This window comes from Emydura macquarii, unplaced genomic scaffold, assembly GCF_026122565.2.
Source record: "Emydura macquarii macquarii isolate MOO-44397 ecotype Brisbane River unplaced genomic scaffold, CSIRO-AGI_Emac_v2 contig_3062, whole genome shotgun sequence".
NCBI classification, from domain to species: Eukaryota; Metazoa; Chordata; order Testudines; family Chelidae; genus Emydura; species Emydura macquarii.
The window spans coordinates 1418229-1434387 of NW_027133199.1; the positions used below are offsets into that span (position 1 = coordinate 1418229).

General features: G+C 36.1%; 1 protein-coding gene across 2 annotated transcripts in view; it reads right to left on the reverse strand.

The window, feature by feature from the left end:
* SLIT2 (slit guidance ligand 2) overlaps window positions 1-16159 on the reverse strand; it is a 370853-nt gene that overhangs the window by 93113 nt on the left and 261581 nt on the right. For both annotated transcript variants that reach the window (XM_067530343.1, XM_067530344.1), the window contains exons 10-15: window positions 10731-10802; window positions 10016-10087; window positions 7310-7381; window positions 5653-5796; window positions 5351-5514; window positions 983-1133 (exon numbers count right to left, since the gene is read on the reverse strand). In XM_067530343.1, the coding sequence (XP_067386444.1) occupies window positions 983-1133; window positions 5351-5514; window positions 5653-5796; window positions 7310-7381; window positions 10016-10087; window positions 10731-10802 (675 nt within the window). The remainder of the gene's footprint in view (window positions 1-982; window positions 1134-5350; window positions 5515-5652; window positions 5797-7309; window positions 7382-10015; window positions 10088-10730; window positions 10803-16159) is intronic.

The following is a 16159-nucleotide window of genomic DNA, read 5'->3' on the forward strand; positions in this document are numbered from 1 at the left end:
CAGGCAGAGAAATCCACCCCCCGCCCCCGCCGCCCAAAAAAAACCCCCTGATGCTGTCTCTGTGGTTTGTGATGCCAGCTGATTACCCCCCAATCCTCCATGCTGTCTGCATTAGAAAGTCACTTGCTACATTGTATAAAATCATAATTATGACAACTGAAACATGTCTCTTACTCTTCAATATACAAACTAGAGGCAACATTGTGTCACACCATCATTGCTGAAATTGATCAATAGATACATTCTTCCTAACTTTAAAAACTGTGTCTACATTGTAACCAAGCATCATTAGTTCAAAATCTTACATATGTATATTGTTCTTCACTAATTTGGCTGTGGCTATCTTGTTATTTTTTTTTTCATTCTGAAGACACCTCGCCAGTGGCCCAACCATTAGCCAGTGCTGCACACAGACTGTCTGAGATTAGGAAAAGGAAGAAACTAAACATCCTACCCTACCCCTGGAGAGAGTGAAGGAACCCTTCCCCCCACCCCTTCACCCAAGACATAACTGTTCAAAAATAAAATTTTGCATCTTTTCAAAACGTTTCTTTAGTAAAGAAAATCTTGTTCATGAGGGATTTGCCGGGCACAGATCTGGCAAGCAACAAACGGGCGTGTGTGTGTGGGGGGGTGCTGGGTGGTTAAGAAAAGGCAAGCAACATATGGGGGGGGGGGGAGTGCTGGGTGGAAGACAAAAGGCAAGCAAAATACAGAGGGGGGTGCATGAGAAAAGGCAAGCAACATATGGGGTGGTGCTGGGTGGATGAGAAAAGGCAAGCAAAATACAGAGGGGGGTGCATGAGAAAAGGCTAGCAACATACAGTATTCAACATCATTTAGTATTCAAAACCATAGTTTAGGGTGAGTAGTTTGAGCTTTTCCCCCTCCCCCCCTTTTTTTAAGCTGCGACGACTTTTGATACCAAAATTTTAGCTGTACTCCAACTGACAAGAAGCACATTATTGGGGGTTCAACTTACAGCTCTGCGGTGTACTGAGGAACATGGTCAGGAATTTTGTTGAGCTTCTGATTGGAGCAGTCCACTGTGGTCCCTTCACAGCGGCATTTTTCAGGGCAAGCCAGATCTGCAAAGCAGTCTCCACTTAGTTTTGATCTGTAATCTTCTGTGCCTGTGGAAGAGTAAAGCCAAAAATATAGACACTGAGTCCACAGAGTATGAGATTCATTTCTCATGAGAAAATTAAAAGGACAGATCTGCAATGCAGACTATAGGCAGATAACTTGAGAAATGTTTGGTAAACTTTGTGCTACAGAACAGACATTAAAGAGAGGGTTAAATACAGGGGCTTGAGATATGCTGGAAAAAAATTATGACCAAGTTCATGTGATGGGAAAACACTGAAAACTTGAGCTTTTCACAGCTGTACTTTCTGCTGATTGTGCTGTCAGCCAATCTCGCCTGGTTTACATCTAATTACACAAATGCCACTGATTATTACAGAATTTATTTTTCTCTCTGTGTGTCAAGACTTAATAGATTCTTGTATGCCACTTCTTTTTTCTCGTTATTCTTTTTGTTGTTGACTGGGTTTCATTAACCTTCTGTATTCATTTCTTTTACAGTCCCCAACCCTCCACATAATCTCAAATATATAAGATTCAAAGCCCTATTTTCTCCTTTAATTTTAAAAAAATGTGTAATCCTGACTTTAGCCTCAGCAGCTTGCCATGCTGTAGAAAGCTGCGTGACGTTCCATGGTGCTTGACAGAACCATGTTTTACTCATACCTTGCAACCACATGGTTAGATCAAGCACAACAGAAAATCTCGCTAAATTATCATAACTGCATCCACTAGGCCATGGACAAGAACAAGGGAAAAGAGGAGGGAGCAGGGAAAGCTACAGAATCTCTTGAAGTTTAATACTTGCTTATATGACATGGCATTCCTATTACAGAATGTCCACTGCCCCTGTAACAGTATTACTGTCACAGCTTAACTAAAAAGTATAAGGAACAGAGCACACTGAAAGTTTCCTCCACCATTTCCCACAATCAACAGAACAGAAAAAATATCCTATACATATCAGAAGAAAACATCCAGTAAGGAACTGAGGGTGGGTGACAGGGAAAACAGATAGAAGCTCAAAGGACCTGTGGGTTCTTCTTGGACAAAGGTGGAAAGACACCAGTAGAAGAAGGTGCATCAGGGATGGGAAGTACACTGTGATTTAGTTCAGACACTGAACTTTACTTACAGCCAAAATGGTGAACTCCTGCAAAAGTAAAGATAGCCAAGAAGGAAAGAAAGACAGTAATCCCAATTAAAATAAAAACATGAAACTAAGCGCTCTCGCTCTATTGCCTCCATTTTATTTCTTTGATTACAGGATATTGCAATGAGGCACCATCTTTAGGACAGAGAGAATAATTCATTTTAAGTGGCATACAAAATTTAAACTAAACTAAAGGTAGGGATTAATTACAAATTATGTATATGATGATGCTTTCCATGTGGTATAATTTATCTTTTTAAAAATACTTTCATTACAATAAGATAAAGTAATGCTGCTACATACAAGTGTATGCTAAGCCACTTAAAATAAAAAAAAATATCAAAGGATCTTTGGGGAAACAGTCACAAGTATCTTAGAACAAAAGAGGCCTCACATACTGTAATATTGTAGCTTTTACTTAGCTTCAAGTAATGTATATGACATAGCTACTTGAAATATTTTTATGAACCAACACAAAAGCAGGATTTGTTCAAGTTCCTGCTTTATTATTGTTATAACCTTTAGTCTCCAAACATGACTATGTGGGAACACTGTTAAAGAAGTTTTAAGTGTCTGTGGCTCAGATCTCTCAGCTATAAAAAGTCTACATTCAACCTAATACAGAAAATGCTGAATTTTTAATGATATTTATCTAGGCATAACATATATCCAATTTTTTTTTTTAAATGGGGCTTCGAGAAATACTTCACCTCTATGTGCATAGTAATCACTATTAGTAGCTCAAACTAAATCACATAAAATATTTAGGTCAAGATCTCCAAAGTATGAAGCAATGTTACATATTTTACCCTATGTTCGCTGGTTACTTAATGGGAAGAGGATGCACATAAGCCACACTTCAAAAGTACCATTCTTCAGAACTTCCTGATGTGTTTCACATTTTAGCAATTACATTTTTAAGGAGTATATTATTTCATGTAGGTAAACAAATCAAAACTGTGTGTGTGGCCATGTTATAAATTACCTGTTAAAGATATTTGCTGGTAAAATGCTTATAATTTAGCAACAAAAGTCATGCAGGTGATATTGAGCTGAAAAGTTTCTGTGTGAGGAATACAGCTGTTCTACTCATCAAGGAATTCAGGTGGCCAGATAGATTTGGGAAATCAGATTTCCCCTCCCCATCCTACCCCATCCTGTTTTAAAATAATAAGTTTCTACTGCTGCCAAAGATGGCAAATTACCCTTCTTGTCCAATTTTCTTTTTCCCCTACAGAACTCAAGCCAACGTATTAGTAGAAGGGCATGAAAAATCTCACACGATCATTCCACTTTAAAAAAAATTGCATGGCAATAAAAGCAAAGTTGTTAAACACGCTAGTTTACAAGGCAATAGGTAAGATCAATCAATAAATCAGTACTTAAAATACTGCAGAAAGACAATATACATGTAGAATTTGAAAGAACAAGTGCATCGATGTCACAATCAATTACTGTAAATATTTTTCTAGATATTAAAGTGGGAAATTTTTTTGGAGTTTGAGTTTCTCTAACTCAATCAAAAGATTCATTATACTCTTGTGTACTTTGGGTATTTTTCTATTAAGAAAGCAGTGCACACACTTCAGAGTCAAGGAAAAAGAAACAAATTTCAAAGAGCTAGGGCAATATCATTTTTTCTTTGAAAATGTCATAGTATTACAGTAATTTAAAGTGATGTTTTTGTTTCTGTTTCACTCCAACTCTTAAATTCTATGTCCTATTTAATGATTTCTGATGCACGATATGTGTGTGTGGGGGGCAATAGAATGCCTTTATCATCAACAACATGCTTTTCCTGGCATTCTGTTGTGATTTCACAAAACACAGGGATCACAGGGTCACAGGTGAGCAAGCAACAGTTGCAGGAAACTGCTGGTTTAGAGCATAAAAGCAAAGAAAGAAAGGGTTCATTTTTAAAGTGGCTTTAAGTTGTACTAGCTCTTTCACAGTAGGAAGTTTTTCTGTGTTTAAAAGCAGCTCAGTAGCTACATTTTAAAAACAGTAGTATTACAGTAGGTAAGGTATACAAGGTAAAGATATTGGTTGGAATATATAGTAACAGGTGCAACCTTCTAACTAATGTAAATAAAAGTACCATTTTCATAGGTTATGTGCAAAATTGTGACACAAAAAAAGACATCAGGAGCTGCATGCAAAGCCCTCAGATTCAGAAAACAGAACTACTAGTAATCTACACATGAAAATATGTCTATCTACAGGGTATTGACTATAGTTAAAACACATGCATCAGTTTCCTAAATCTATGATAAATTTTGCTTTTTGGGGAGAGGAGAAGGTGTCTGCAGTTAGTCAGTCTTACTGCAGAGCCAAACCTACCTGGAATGAAATACTGTTCTTTAGCTAAATAAAAAACAAAGAGAAAAAAATAGAAGATGCACCTGAATGTCAGCAAGCAGAGAATGTGTTCTATTAGATTAAGTATGGGCTACAGTTATCTACAGATAATTATGTGAAAAAAGTGTATTCACAGCAAGAGCTGATAAACGTGTGAATAGTTATAACTATATCTGGAACATATATAATAAACAGTTTTCTTTTGGTGTTTGCACTCAAGGCTGAATACATTGTAGAATATGAAATGCACCTGGAACAGCTGGATACCATATGACAGAGGTTAGGGTTTAGAAAAATGTAAGTAGGAAATGGAATAAGATTGGAAAAAGCAATCAGTAAATTTCAGCATGAGGTAAGCTCCCTGTGTAACATGAATATGTCATGTTTCCATATTTAGCTGGAAATATTTAAATCTTTCATGTATTCCAGACCTTTGTGAACTTGGTTAAAATGAATTACGCTGGTGATCCTTGTAGAGAATAACTCTAGCATTTCATTCTGAAGTGCTATGTATTCCATTTCTTCTGTTAGATTTAGTGCTAGTTAGATTTAATGCCAAATGTGTTAACTACACTATGTTCCATGATCAAATAATGTGAGCCATCCATTATTTTCCTCTGTGTTCAACAGAAGAACAAAAAAGGTTCTGCAATGTTTAATAATTCAGTAGAGAACCAGCTGGTTTTATTAAAACTTCTGTAACCACCGTTTTTGGAAATAAAAGAGAAATAGCAGCTGAACTAAGCAAATTACCTGAGCAGCGGAATTTCTTGCTTTTGATCTGGCCAATCCTTTTGTTTGCTAGACGGCGGGGGCTGGTGCAACGGGCACCACTGGTCTCAATAGGGTTTGTATGAAGATAATCCGCCAGCCACTTCAGATGGCAGTCACAAATAAATGGGTTCTGAGCCAAATGCCTTTCATGAAGGGAAAAAATAATATTTTTACACATTATTTGCCACTGGTCTCAACTATTCCTGAAATGCTGATATGTTATAGAAAACAAACATAATAGAAAGTTATACTGCATACAACACAAGTAAAAGTATACATACAAAGTCTGAATTGCACGTAGGGGTGAAAAGGTGCCTTTAGCAATGGTTTGAAGCTTGTTATCATACAAGGAGAGAAGATTCAGGTTATGGAGATCTTGGAAAGCATCTACTCGTAGGCAATTTATCTTGTTGGCATTTAATAATCTGTTAAATCAAAGACAATTATAAAATAGAAAGAATGAGTTTACTGTCACTCAAACTTAACTGTATTATCACCAATAATTCTTTGTACCCATTTGTAACCAGAATAAAAAGGTTGTTTTGTTTAGTATTATGCAAAGTATTAGGGCACAAAGAATTTTACTGAATTAAAATTACTTACGTATGTGTTCTGTAATTATTCTGCACTATTTACACACAGGAAGTGAAATGCACTGACTTCTTTAGTAAAATCGCAGTGTTATGTGTGTTCATGGAATGTATGTGGGTGGTGTTTATCTGAGCAAGGAAATGAGCTTGACAAATCAAGTATGGGCAATGAAAACATTCCCTTTTTCCAAAAGAAGAACTGAACACTGTGTTCATTAGCTGGAAGAGCTGTACAATGGCATGCTTAATTATATGTTACTAATCAGCATGCTGCCACATTTCCAGAACTTGTGAACTATATCTTATTCTGTGCCACCAGTTTTTACCACATCTATCCTGGATATCATTTTCTTCTCCATCTCCAGAGAACCATGTCCCTCCCATATTAAAAATATAAAAAAATAAAAAAGGAAGAGTGTTTTTACAGAAGTCTATTACACAACTATTTATAGGAGAAATTTTGCAGAATCACATCTCTATAAAGTCTGGGCAATAAATGCTTCCAATCTAGTGAGTAGATGTTATTTTCTAAGATCATCAGTCTTTACAGCTATAAGTCAGTGATTCCCAGATTCTCCCCTGCACAACACCACCGCTGATTTCTGGCCTGGCATGCACAATCTATTTTTAGACAGTACACAATTGCATTGTCAATCTGTTGAATCTTTTCAGAAAGTTCAATAAACATATCACCAGGATGCTCCCCTTTACACTCATTGTTAAATCAAAACAGAGCTGGTTCACAAGACTACAGGTGGGAATTGCAGGATTGTCAAATGAAACAGAAGCTGGAAATCATAAATTCAATATATTCCCTTTACAAAATGTACACAAAAGAGCTTCAGAAGTTTTCAGAAATAATAAATGAAATAGTAGTAATATTCTACATTTAAAATGGGTGCCATTATAAAGGAAACAAACACCATACTATAGTATTTTCTTTATGTATTTACTGCATACAATACAGCATGATATTTCTACTGTGATAAATATAGACTTTTCGCTGGTACCCACTGTATATAAAACCTTCTTCTCAAGGATCTCAAAGCACTTTACATAGTTATCTAATTATCACAAGACAGGTTAACATTATATCCATTTTAATGGTAGGTTAAACTGGGACACAGAGTATATGGACTTGATCAAGGGGCTACCTTACAAACAAAAGTCAGAACCAGGAATAGAATCTATAAGTCTTGACTCCTCTAGTTTCACACTACTAAAACTAGAATTAATGGCTTCACCACACATCTGTTCTTACATATAGGGATAATTTCCTGTCCTTCTTTTCTGGGTACATATAGACATTTCAAGTCTCCTCCCTCCCAGTTAACTCAAAATAACTCACAGCAATTGTAAAGAGAAGAGTCCTTCAAACAGGCCTTTCGGAAGTTCTGTAATTTTATTTCCATAGAGGACACTGTAACAGAAAAGAATCAATCGATCAAGGTGGCTACTATCAAGGTACAGGTTTTCTGGATCTGACTTGGAAGATCTTCTCTGAAATGATTCTAAATACAAATAACCAAGAAATATGGGACTGCAAGCTCCTCTGTATGAGTGCAGAAATCTGTCTCCACAGAGCCTACTGCAGGATCAGGGCCAAGTGTCTACATTAGTGTCTACAAGGGTCTACATTACCAAAGGGATAGAAACGTTGTCTATTGAACAACTGATTAGTGGGTAATAAAGTATAAGTATTGACAAGATGACTTGCTTTTAGGCAAATTTTTTTTATGTATCCTATGGCTCCCAGTAGCAGACAATATCACTGACAAAGACACCCTGATACTAAATATTTGCATCTCAATGTGGTTGATTTTATAGCAGTCACTAAAATAAAACCCCATCATACTTTTTCAGAAGTGGAAGAGTTTACCTGCTAATCCCTAACATACTGATGTGCCATATCCCCTAATGAAATATTGATTAAATTTATCACCTTCCTTACTGTGACAAACCAAATGTCAGAAAGTTCATTTGACTAAGAAAATTAGTTAAAAGGCCAGTGAAAAATAATATATTGTACAAAAGGTGCTCAAACTGCAGTTCTGATACTCACAATGGCACCTTGTGAAGACTCTGGGGCCAAAAACCAACGTGCATATTAAAGAAGGATTGTACAGTAAAATAAAATAAAAAAAGAGTACATGCAGTAATAATACTTCCTAGCTTTTGAGTTCTTGGCTTTGCAACCTTAAGAAAACAACACAGTCTGATATAATTGTGATTTATATTATATACACAGTACAATAACAATACTTAGCTCTTTTTCTAGCACTTTTTATCCAAAAATCTTGGAACATTTTTAGAGGTTACACATGACATTCCCACTTTACAGATGGGGAAAGTAAAGCACATAGAAACAAAATGTCTAGCTGAAGAACACTCAACATGTCGATGACAGAACTGGGAATAAAACCCAAGTCTTCAATTCCCAGATGAGTGCCTTCTACAAAGAGACCAGTCCACACGCAGACAACCAGAGAAAGTTAAATTTAGCCCCTTAAGATATTTCCTGTAGATAGTATTTATGCAATATTTTTCTTAACTAAATCACAGAATGCTATAATCATTTTCCCCTTCAGATCTTCAAAAAAATTATTTGGGGAGATATTATTTCACTGAATATAATCTGTCTTCATTAGGTAAATACTTATGTGGAAAGATCTATTCTCTGAAATCCATAACTTCCTCATTTTTGGTATTAGCTGGAAAAAATTAATTACAATTATGATTTTTTTTTTCTTATAGCAGTAGAGCAGCTGGTCCCACGTGCTTAGACAATTTCTGCTGAAATAATTTGAGAAGCAGCTTGCATGCCATCTTCCTATACAGATTTAATAGGAGTCAATCTTTTAATGTGAAAAAACAGCACGGATTGGATGTGTGAAAATAAAAATGGATGCTCCTCACTATATTTAAAATCCTTTAGAACTGCTTAAGTAGTGAAAGTTCACTTTGTCACAAAGGAAGTAATTTTAAAGAAACTGTATAAACTTGCATTTCAGTTCAAAGTATTTCTGAAATAACCAATTCTGTGAAAACAGAGTCAAGTAGGAGCAGTAAAATAGTACTTTAATTATAATTAAGGATCAAATGATAGAAGTTGAAAAAACAAAAGGCCCTATTCTCTCACTGATGTAATTAATAGAAAGTAAAACAGCATGAGGCTATCAGTATTCACTTTGTAAGCTTTGCATGTGGAATCTAAGCTTGTTCACAAAACTGAGCAGTGTAAACTGCCACCATTTCTGCTAACGACCATGATAAAAAAGGAGAAAAACCCTCAATTTTCAACTTGGAACAAATTTTAAATCATCATGAGTTTACCCCAGGCAATATATTTATTGATTTAACATGAGTGAATATGGCACAAGAAGAGATGTGTTTTCCCCATATCCTGCCTGGATTTAAAGGGTCTCAAATGAAAAATGCTTACTGCTCCAAGTAAGAAAAGGTTGCTTACTGCTCCAAGTTACCGAAGGATCCAGCTGGGACCTTTTTAGATTAATAACACATGGATCCTTCTCAAGACTTGAACCTAAGTTTATGGCTACACTAGTGAGCTTACAGAGCCACAGCTGCACCAATGTATACCTAGGAAAGAAAGCATGCATTGCACTGATGCAGCTGCGCCACTGTAAGCTCTCTAGTATAGCTGCTCTAAATTAATGGGAGAGAGTTCTCCCACTGTGTTAACTAATCCACCCCCAACAAGTATCGGTAGCTATGTCTGTGGGAGCTGACAACACTGTCCACACCAATGCTTATGTTGGTATAACTTATGTCACTCAGGGGGTGATTTATTCAAACCCCTGAGCGACATAAGTTATACTGACATAAGTGATAGCCTTTGACAAATTTTAGTGTTCAGCCACAATATAATGTAAGACTATAGTTCTGACATCTCTGAAGTTATCTTACAGCTTTCAAAGGCAAGGAAAATAGAAATTATATGGGAATTTTGCCTGGAGCCAAAAAATTTTAAAATTTGAATACCACAAACATTAGAAATTTTGCCTCTCTTTTTAGAGATCACATTGATACTTACAGTGAATTGAGTGAACGCAGGCCTTGGAAAGCATCTGGAGCTGTTTCAGAGATCTGGTTATTGCTCAGGTCACTAAAGTGAGAAATGAGGTTATATTAAATTACTTCTATCCCATTCTCCGGGGATAATTTAATTTATAATTAAAATATTATATAACAGCATTGGTCATTTGAGAAAAGGCTAAACCTAAATATTTATCTTGACCTTATGAGACAAAGTTGAAGAAACTGAAACATAAAAGCACTAAAATCACCATATTACATTGAAATACCACGTTTAAATAAAATAAATATTCATATGAAATGATTAGTAGATTTATTTTCGGTAATAATAAAAGGGTCAAATAAATGTTATGAAGTATTCTTTGAGTTAGGTTGACATGGCAACAAGACCTTACAGCATCAATAACATTATAAAATGAGAATAATGTCATTTCAAAGTATGTTCTAAAAAATTTATTAAAGAGACTATTTTCATTATAGTGACACACTATTTCTACATATATATATTCATATTAGTTAGTATCATTACACTGAGTTACCAGCAATTGTATTAACATGACAAAGGCACTATATGATCCTAGCAATCAGACAGCCATATTATCCTCTGGCTGTCAAACACTCTTAAATACTCATACTTTGATGGGAATTTCTTTGGATGACCATGACCTGTTTTATAAATGTTTTTATATAATTCTAAAATATTTCTCACTCACATTCTTCGAAGCTTTTTATATGGTGAGAAAGCTCCAGGAGGGATGACCTTGATTGAATTTTGCTCCAACCGTCTGCAAAGAAAAACAATACCATAAAAATACAAACTGTTATGCCAAAGAACAATCTAAAATGTGTATAATTCATGTGAGAATAAATTAGCAGAGAGGTATTTAATCATAGCTAGTTTTTCCTTCTACTATAATACAGGTTTATGCCATGAGAATCAGGGTCAGTAATTGTTTTAATTTCAAAAAATCAAGTTTTCACTGTACAAATATGTTTGTTTCTTCGCATACAGAGTTACAATACTACAAATTACAGGCTGATCTGATTTGACATACACCACTTATTTAGCATTTTTGCAAAATTCACTCAAGAAGTACAAGTAATTAAACTCTTTCTTCAGGTCTAAATTATGTACATTTAGTAGTGTTACACGTTTATGAATATTGCCAGGGATTCATATTTATACATAAGATGAAGTAAAAGGTTTACATAAACAAGTTAGACATTCAAGTATCTAACTTGATGGAAAATTTGATTAAAAATACTAGCACTGAACGACTGAGGTATGCTAGCACTTGCAACATTGCAGGTATCATGGTCCTGCATGTGAACTGCCAAACAATTTCTTGAAGCTTATTAGGTAAAGTTATTTTTAGCTTAAGTATCAAGTTTGCATGTTTTCAACTTCCCACTATTGTATTTAACAAATATTGTCCCTAACTTTTCACTTTATATTAACTGACACATTCCCATGTATGCATAGTGATGTGGATGAAGATTTGCTGTAGGTACAATGCAGTGTGTGAACTTGTCTCCCCTCTCAATCAGGCACACTGGAAGCAGATTTATTTAGGATCATTAATAGTAGCATCAGGAGTATACATGTGGAAAGATTGTGCTGAGAAATTTCTCCATTTACCATGAAGACAAGCCGTTTGCAAGCACTATGAAAACCTTCATAGAGTGGAAGCTGTTTCTTTGGAGAACACTGTGTTTTAGGGTTATAACTCTATGTACAGTTCTATTTCTAATCATAAAAAAATTACTATATTTTTATTTGAAAATTCACAACATGCACTTGCATCTGTAGATTCCCAAAGAGTTGTAGCGTCCAGAAAGGCAAGGCACCATATAAAAATATAAAGGGAGGGATCCAGGGGAATACATATGAATTGTCAAGTATTTAGTGTCAACTTAGATATAACATAGGAAATTCATCTCAGCTATCAGTGCTAATCAGTGCTATCAGCGGGAGGGGAAATGAGGAGTCAGTGGTACGGAAGGGGGAGGACAGAGGAAGGAGTGGCAAGAGCTATTGGGGGACAGGGGATGGGAGGGGAGAGGCTACTTGAAGGGAAGTTGGGGACAGGAGCTGCTGGGGCAGCTAAAAGGAAGGAGTTATTGGGGAGAGCAGTGACTAATGGGGGAACAGAATGAGGCTGATGGGAGCTAATGGCTAATATAGGGGACATGAGTTAATGGAACCAATGCCATCCCGTGGCAATGCTCACTTCGCACTCCCATGTTCCCTTCTGCCCATCAACCACACCTCCTTTCAGACTTCTCTGGTTATCCTGTAGCAGCCTTTGGCTTCCCACAAACCCCTATGCCCTTCTTTTGACATATGCAAAGGTCCTGTCATCTGGAACACCATGTGCAATTCATGTTTAAAAAAAGATGAATTCAAACTGGAACAGGTGCAGAGAAGGGCTACCTAGGATGTTTCAAGGAATGGAAAACTTGCTTTATGAGAGGAGACTCAAAGAGCTTGGCTTGTTTAGCCTAACCAAAAGAAGGCTGAGGGGAGATATGATTGTTCTCTATAAATACATCAAGAGCGATACATATCAGGGAGGGAAGGAGGGAGAGGAGTTATTTAAGTTAAGCACCAATGTGGACACAAGATCAAATAGATATAAACTGGCCATCAACAAGTTAGGCTGAAAATTCAAAGGTGTCTAACAATCAGAAGAGTGAAGTTATAGAACAGCCTTCCAAAAGGAGAAGTGAGGATGAAAAACCTAATTGCCTTCAAGACTGAGTTTGATAAGTTTATGGAGTGAATGGCATAGTGAGACTGCCTACAATGGCATGTAGCTTATCTGCAACTGCTAGTAGCAAATATGTCCAACAGCCGGTGATGGGACACTGATGGGGAGGGCTCTGAGTTACTACACAGAAGTCTCTTCCAGGTGTTTCGCTGATGGGTCTTGCCCACAAGCTCAGGGTCTAACTGATTGCTGTATTTGGGATCAGGAAGGAATTTCCCTGCAGTTCAGATTGGCAGAGACCCTGGGGGTTTTTCGTCTTCCTCTGCAGCATGGGGCATGAGTTACTTGCAGGTTTAAACCAGTGTAAATGGTGGATTCTCTGTCACTTGAAGTGTTTAAATCATGATTTGAGGACCTCAGTAACTCAGTCAGAGGTTAGGGGTCTATTACAGGAGTGTGTAGGTGAGGTTCTATGATCTACAATGTGCTGGAGGTCACACAAGATGATCGTGATGGTTCCTTCTGCCTTAAAGTCTATTAGTTTGTCTTTCATACCCGGTCTCACTAGGTGGGGGAACCCTGTAAAGAAATCTGGTTTCAATCGAACACCTTTCATCAGCACTAAATCCACATAGTATTTCAAAAAATGATGTTATAGATATATGCAATTAGCTAATTAAGTAATTTGCATAATATGTTATACATGAAGTTACAGAAAACTTTGTAGCTATACCCCTGGATCTTGCCCTGTCACTGGACTCTCCTTTCTAAACCACAGTAAATTCTTTATATAGCCAGCTAGTCACATGCTGCCTCATGGTCACCTGATTTCTGGACTGTCCAGGGTAACTATGCTGACCAGAATTCCCTTGCCTTAAAGGACCAAGTCCCAATAAAAAGCAGATTGATTCATCTGCTCTTCATCTATTAGAATTATATTATTTTATCCTAATAAGTACTACCTTGCATGTGTCAACACTACTTCATCAGCCACTGTACTACAAATTCATCTAGCTTTCTTAGATACTTCTGAAGTTCCTAAATCTTCCCCAGTTTTAATTAATCTAAGCAATCTTGTGTTATCCGCAAATTTTGCAACCTCACTGCTCAACTCCTTTCCAGATTATTAATAAATAATTTAAAAACTGGTACGGAAACCTGTGGCATAAGAATTTTTGCCATGATGAAAACTGATATTCATTCCTATTCTTTATTACTTCTCTGTTACCCATTCTCAGATTTATGACATGTATTCTGATTAAATTCAGGACTACCTAATTTTCTTAATAGCTTCTTGTGTTCAGCCTAAAGGTTTTAATACGTTTAGTAAGTGTAGATGCTTGCATATGTGTGTCAGTAAATAGTCTGTGTTACACATCTATCTGGCTGATCCATCTAGTGTGTGAATCTCCAACAGCCTCAGCTATAGATTTTGGCTCTTTAGCTCAAGCGGTCCCCAATGTCGGCCAAGACGACGACCATCACACATGCACTCCTTACCTTCATTTTAACCACTCAGTCTACTTTGTAGACTACATCTGGCCACTCCTGATTTCCTAGATGTCAGATGTCTGGATAACAAATACAGCAATGAAGATTCCACAAAGAAGAATCGGTTTATCAAAAAGCAGCAACAGGAGATTGCAGGTAAAACAGTTTCTCTCACTAATCAGAGAAATTTATATATAATCTTTTCAGCTAACAGTCAAATCCTTCAGTCTCAGTCTATAATATATTCAGACCTCTTGATCTCCAAGTACAATACAGCAGTGCTGCAACGTGTTGTAACAATCCTGGTCCACGTTGGTATAATATTTATGTGGCTGTCTGTGCTATTTGAGGGTATATGAACGTTGACATAATTTCATGGGGAACCAATACTCTCGCCCTACAAAAAACAAACCCGCGCCCTACAAAAAATAAATAAAATAAAATAAAACCGTTGGATAATACTGGGTTGTTTGGGGTTGGTTTTTTTTTTTTTTTTTTTTTTTTTGGACAAATGTAACTTATGAGACTAGTGTAATTATACAAGACTGAAAAAAAAACTACTAGAAGGAGCTCCATATATATTTGTAGGGAAAGATTAAATGGTATTATCAAGTAGGCAGTATGTAATCATTAAATATTTTTATTAACATTGATAAGGCATGCACTTAACTGTGATAGTCTGACCTTTCAGTGTTTATTCTCCTTATGTAGTTATTTGAGTGAAATTTATATATTACAACTATCTTAAAAAAAAATCAATTATCTTATTTAAGCACATGTGATAAAACATCTAGGTTCAATAAGGTGACACAGGGGGCCTTGTGTCACATCAGATACTTACTGAATTTTTCTGCCTTGCTGTTTGACTTCTGCCTTGCTTATTAAGTCAACATCCTGTAGTTTAATGTGTTTGTAATAGCAAGTAAGAATGACATATTAAATGTACCACTGTACAAATTTGTCCACAAAAAATACAGCTCCAAAAATAGATAAAGTTCTACAGCTGACAGTGTATATTTTTGAAAGATAATATTCCAGCATGTGTAATAAAATGAGCTACCAAGTTATCAGAGGATGTAATAAAATAAGCTCAATGTCAGCTTTACCAAATGCTTTCTTTTAGTAGAAAATTTACAGTCTGATGTACAGTCTGATTTACAGTCCCAGTATGAAGTGCTGGGATAAACTTATAAAGATAAAGGATTTGTTATAGTAGGATCATCTAAATTTGCCTTTTATTACCTCCAACTAATGTGTGCACACTAAAAACACATCACATTTCAGAAAAAGAGGTTAGAGTACAAGAGAGGAAAAATGTTAAATTAGATTATATAAACACAGAAGAAAAATCTTTTATACCCCACATTGTTCATAAAGAAACCAAGTCAAATTCATGTTTTCAAGCATTGTTATCCTCTGATCTTCTTCATCTGCCTAGAATCAGCTGAATTTTACAGCGTGCAAATTCACATCCATCGTTCCATGAAAAATCTAATTAGCTACATTCCAGAGTTACAAAGCACAGATAGGGTAATATCTAAAGGAAATGTGCATCCTTCTGTTAACACCCACACTAATTAAAAACTTTATATTTCTGCCTCATATTAAACATTTTGAAATCCAGAATAAAACTACGTTTAATTAGCTAGGGCTGAAAAATCAACTACATAACGTTTATAACCACATGGCTCAGCCTAAAGTGCTATACTGCAGTACAAAATCTTGTAAGAATCTGTAATTTTCTATATAGATGTTATATCAAATGTGTCTCTCAAAATATTTTTTCCTACATAACCTCAAAATATTTTTTCATTTTATGAGAAGTGATTGTGTATGTATCACAAAACAGTAGCTATAGTCTCTCCTTCAAAAGACACAGCCAATTCTAGCAACATATTAAACAGGATAAGATAATGGACTCCCCCGACCACCACAAAACA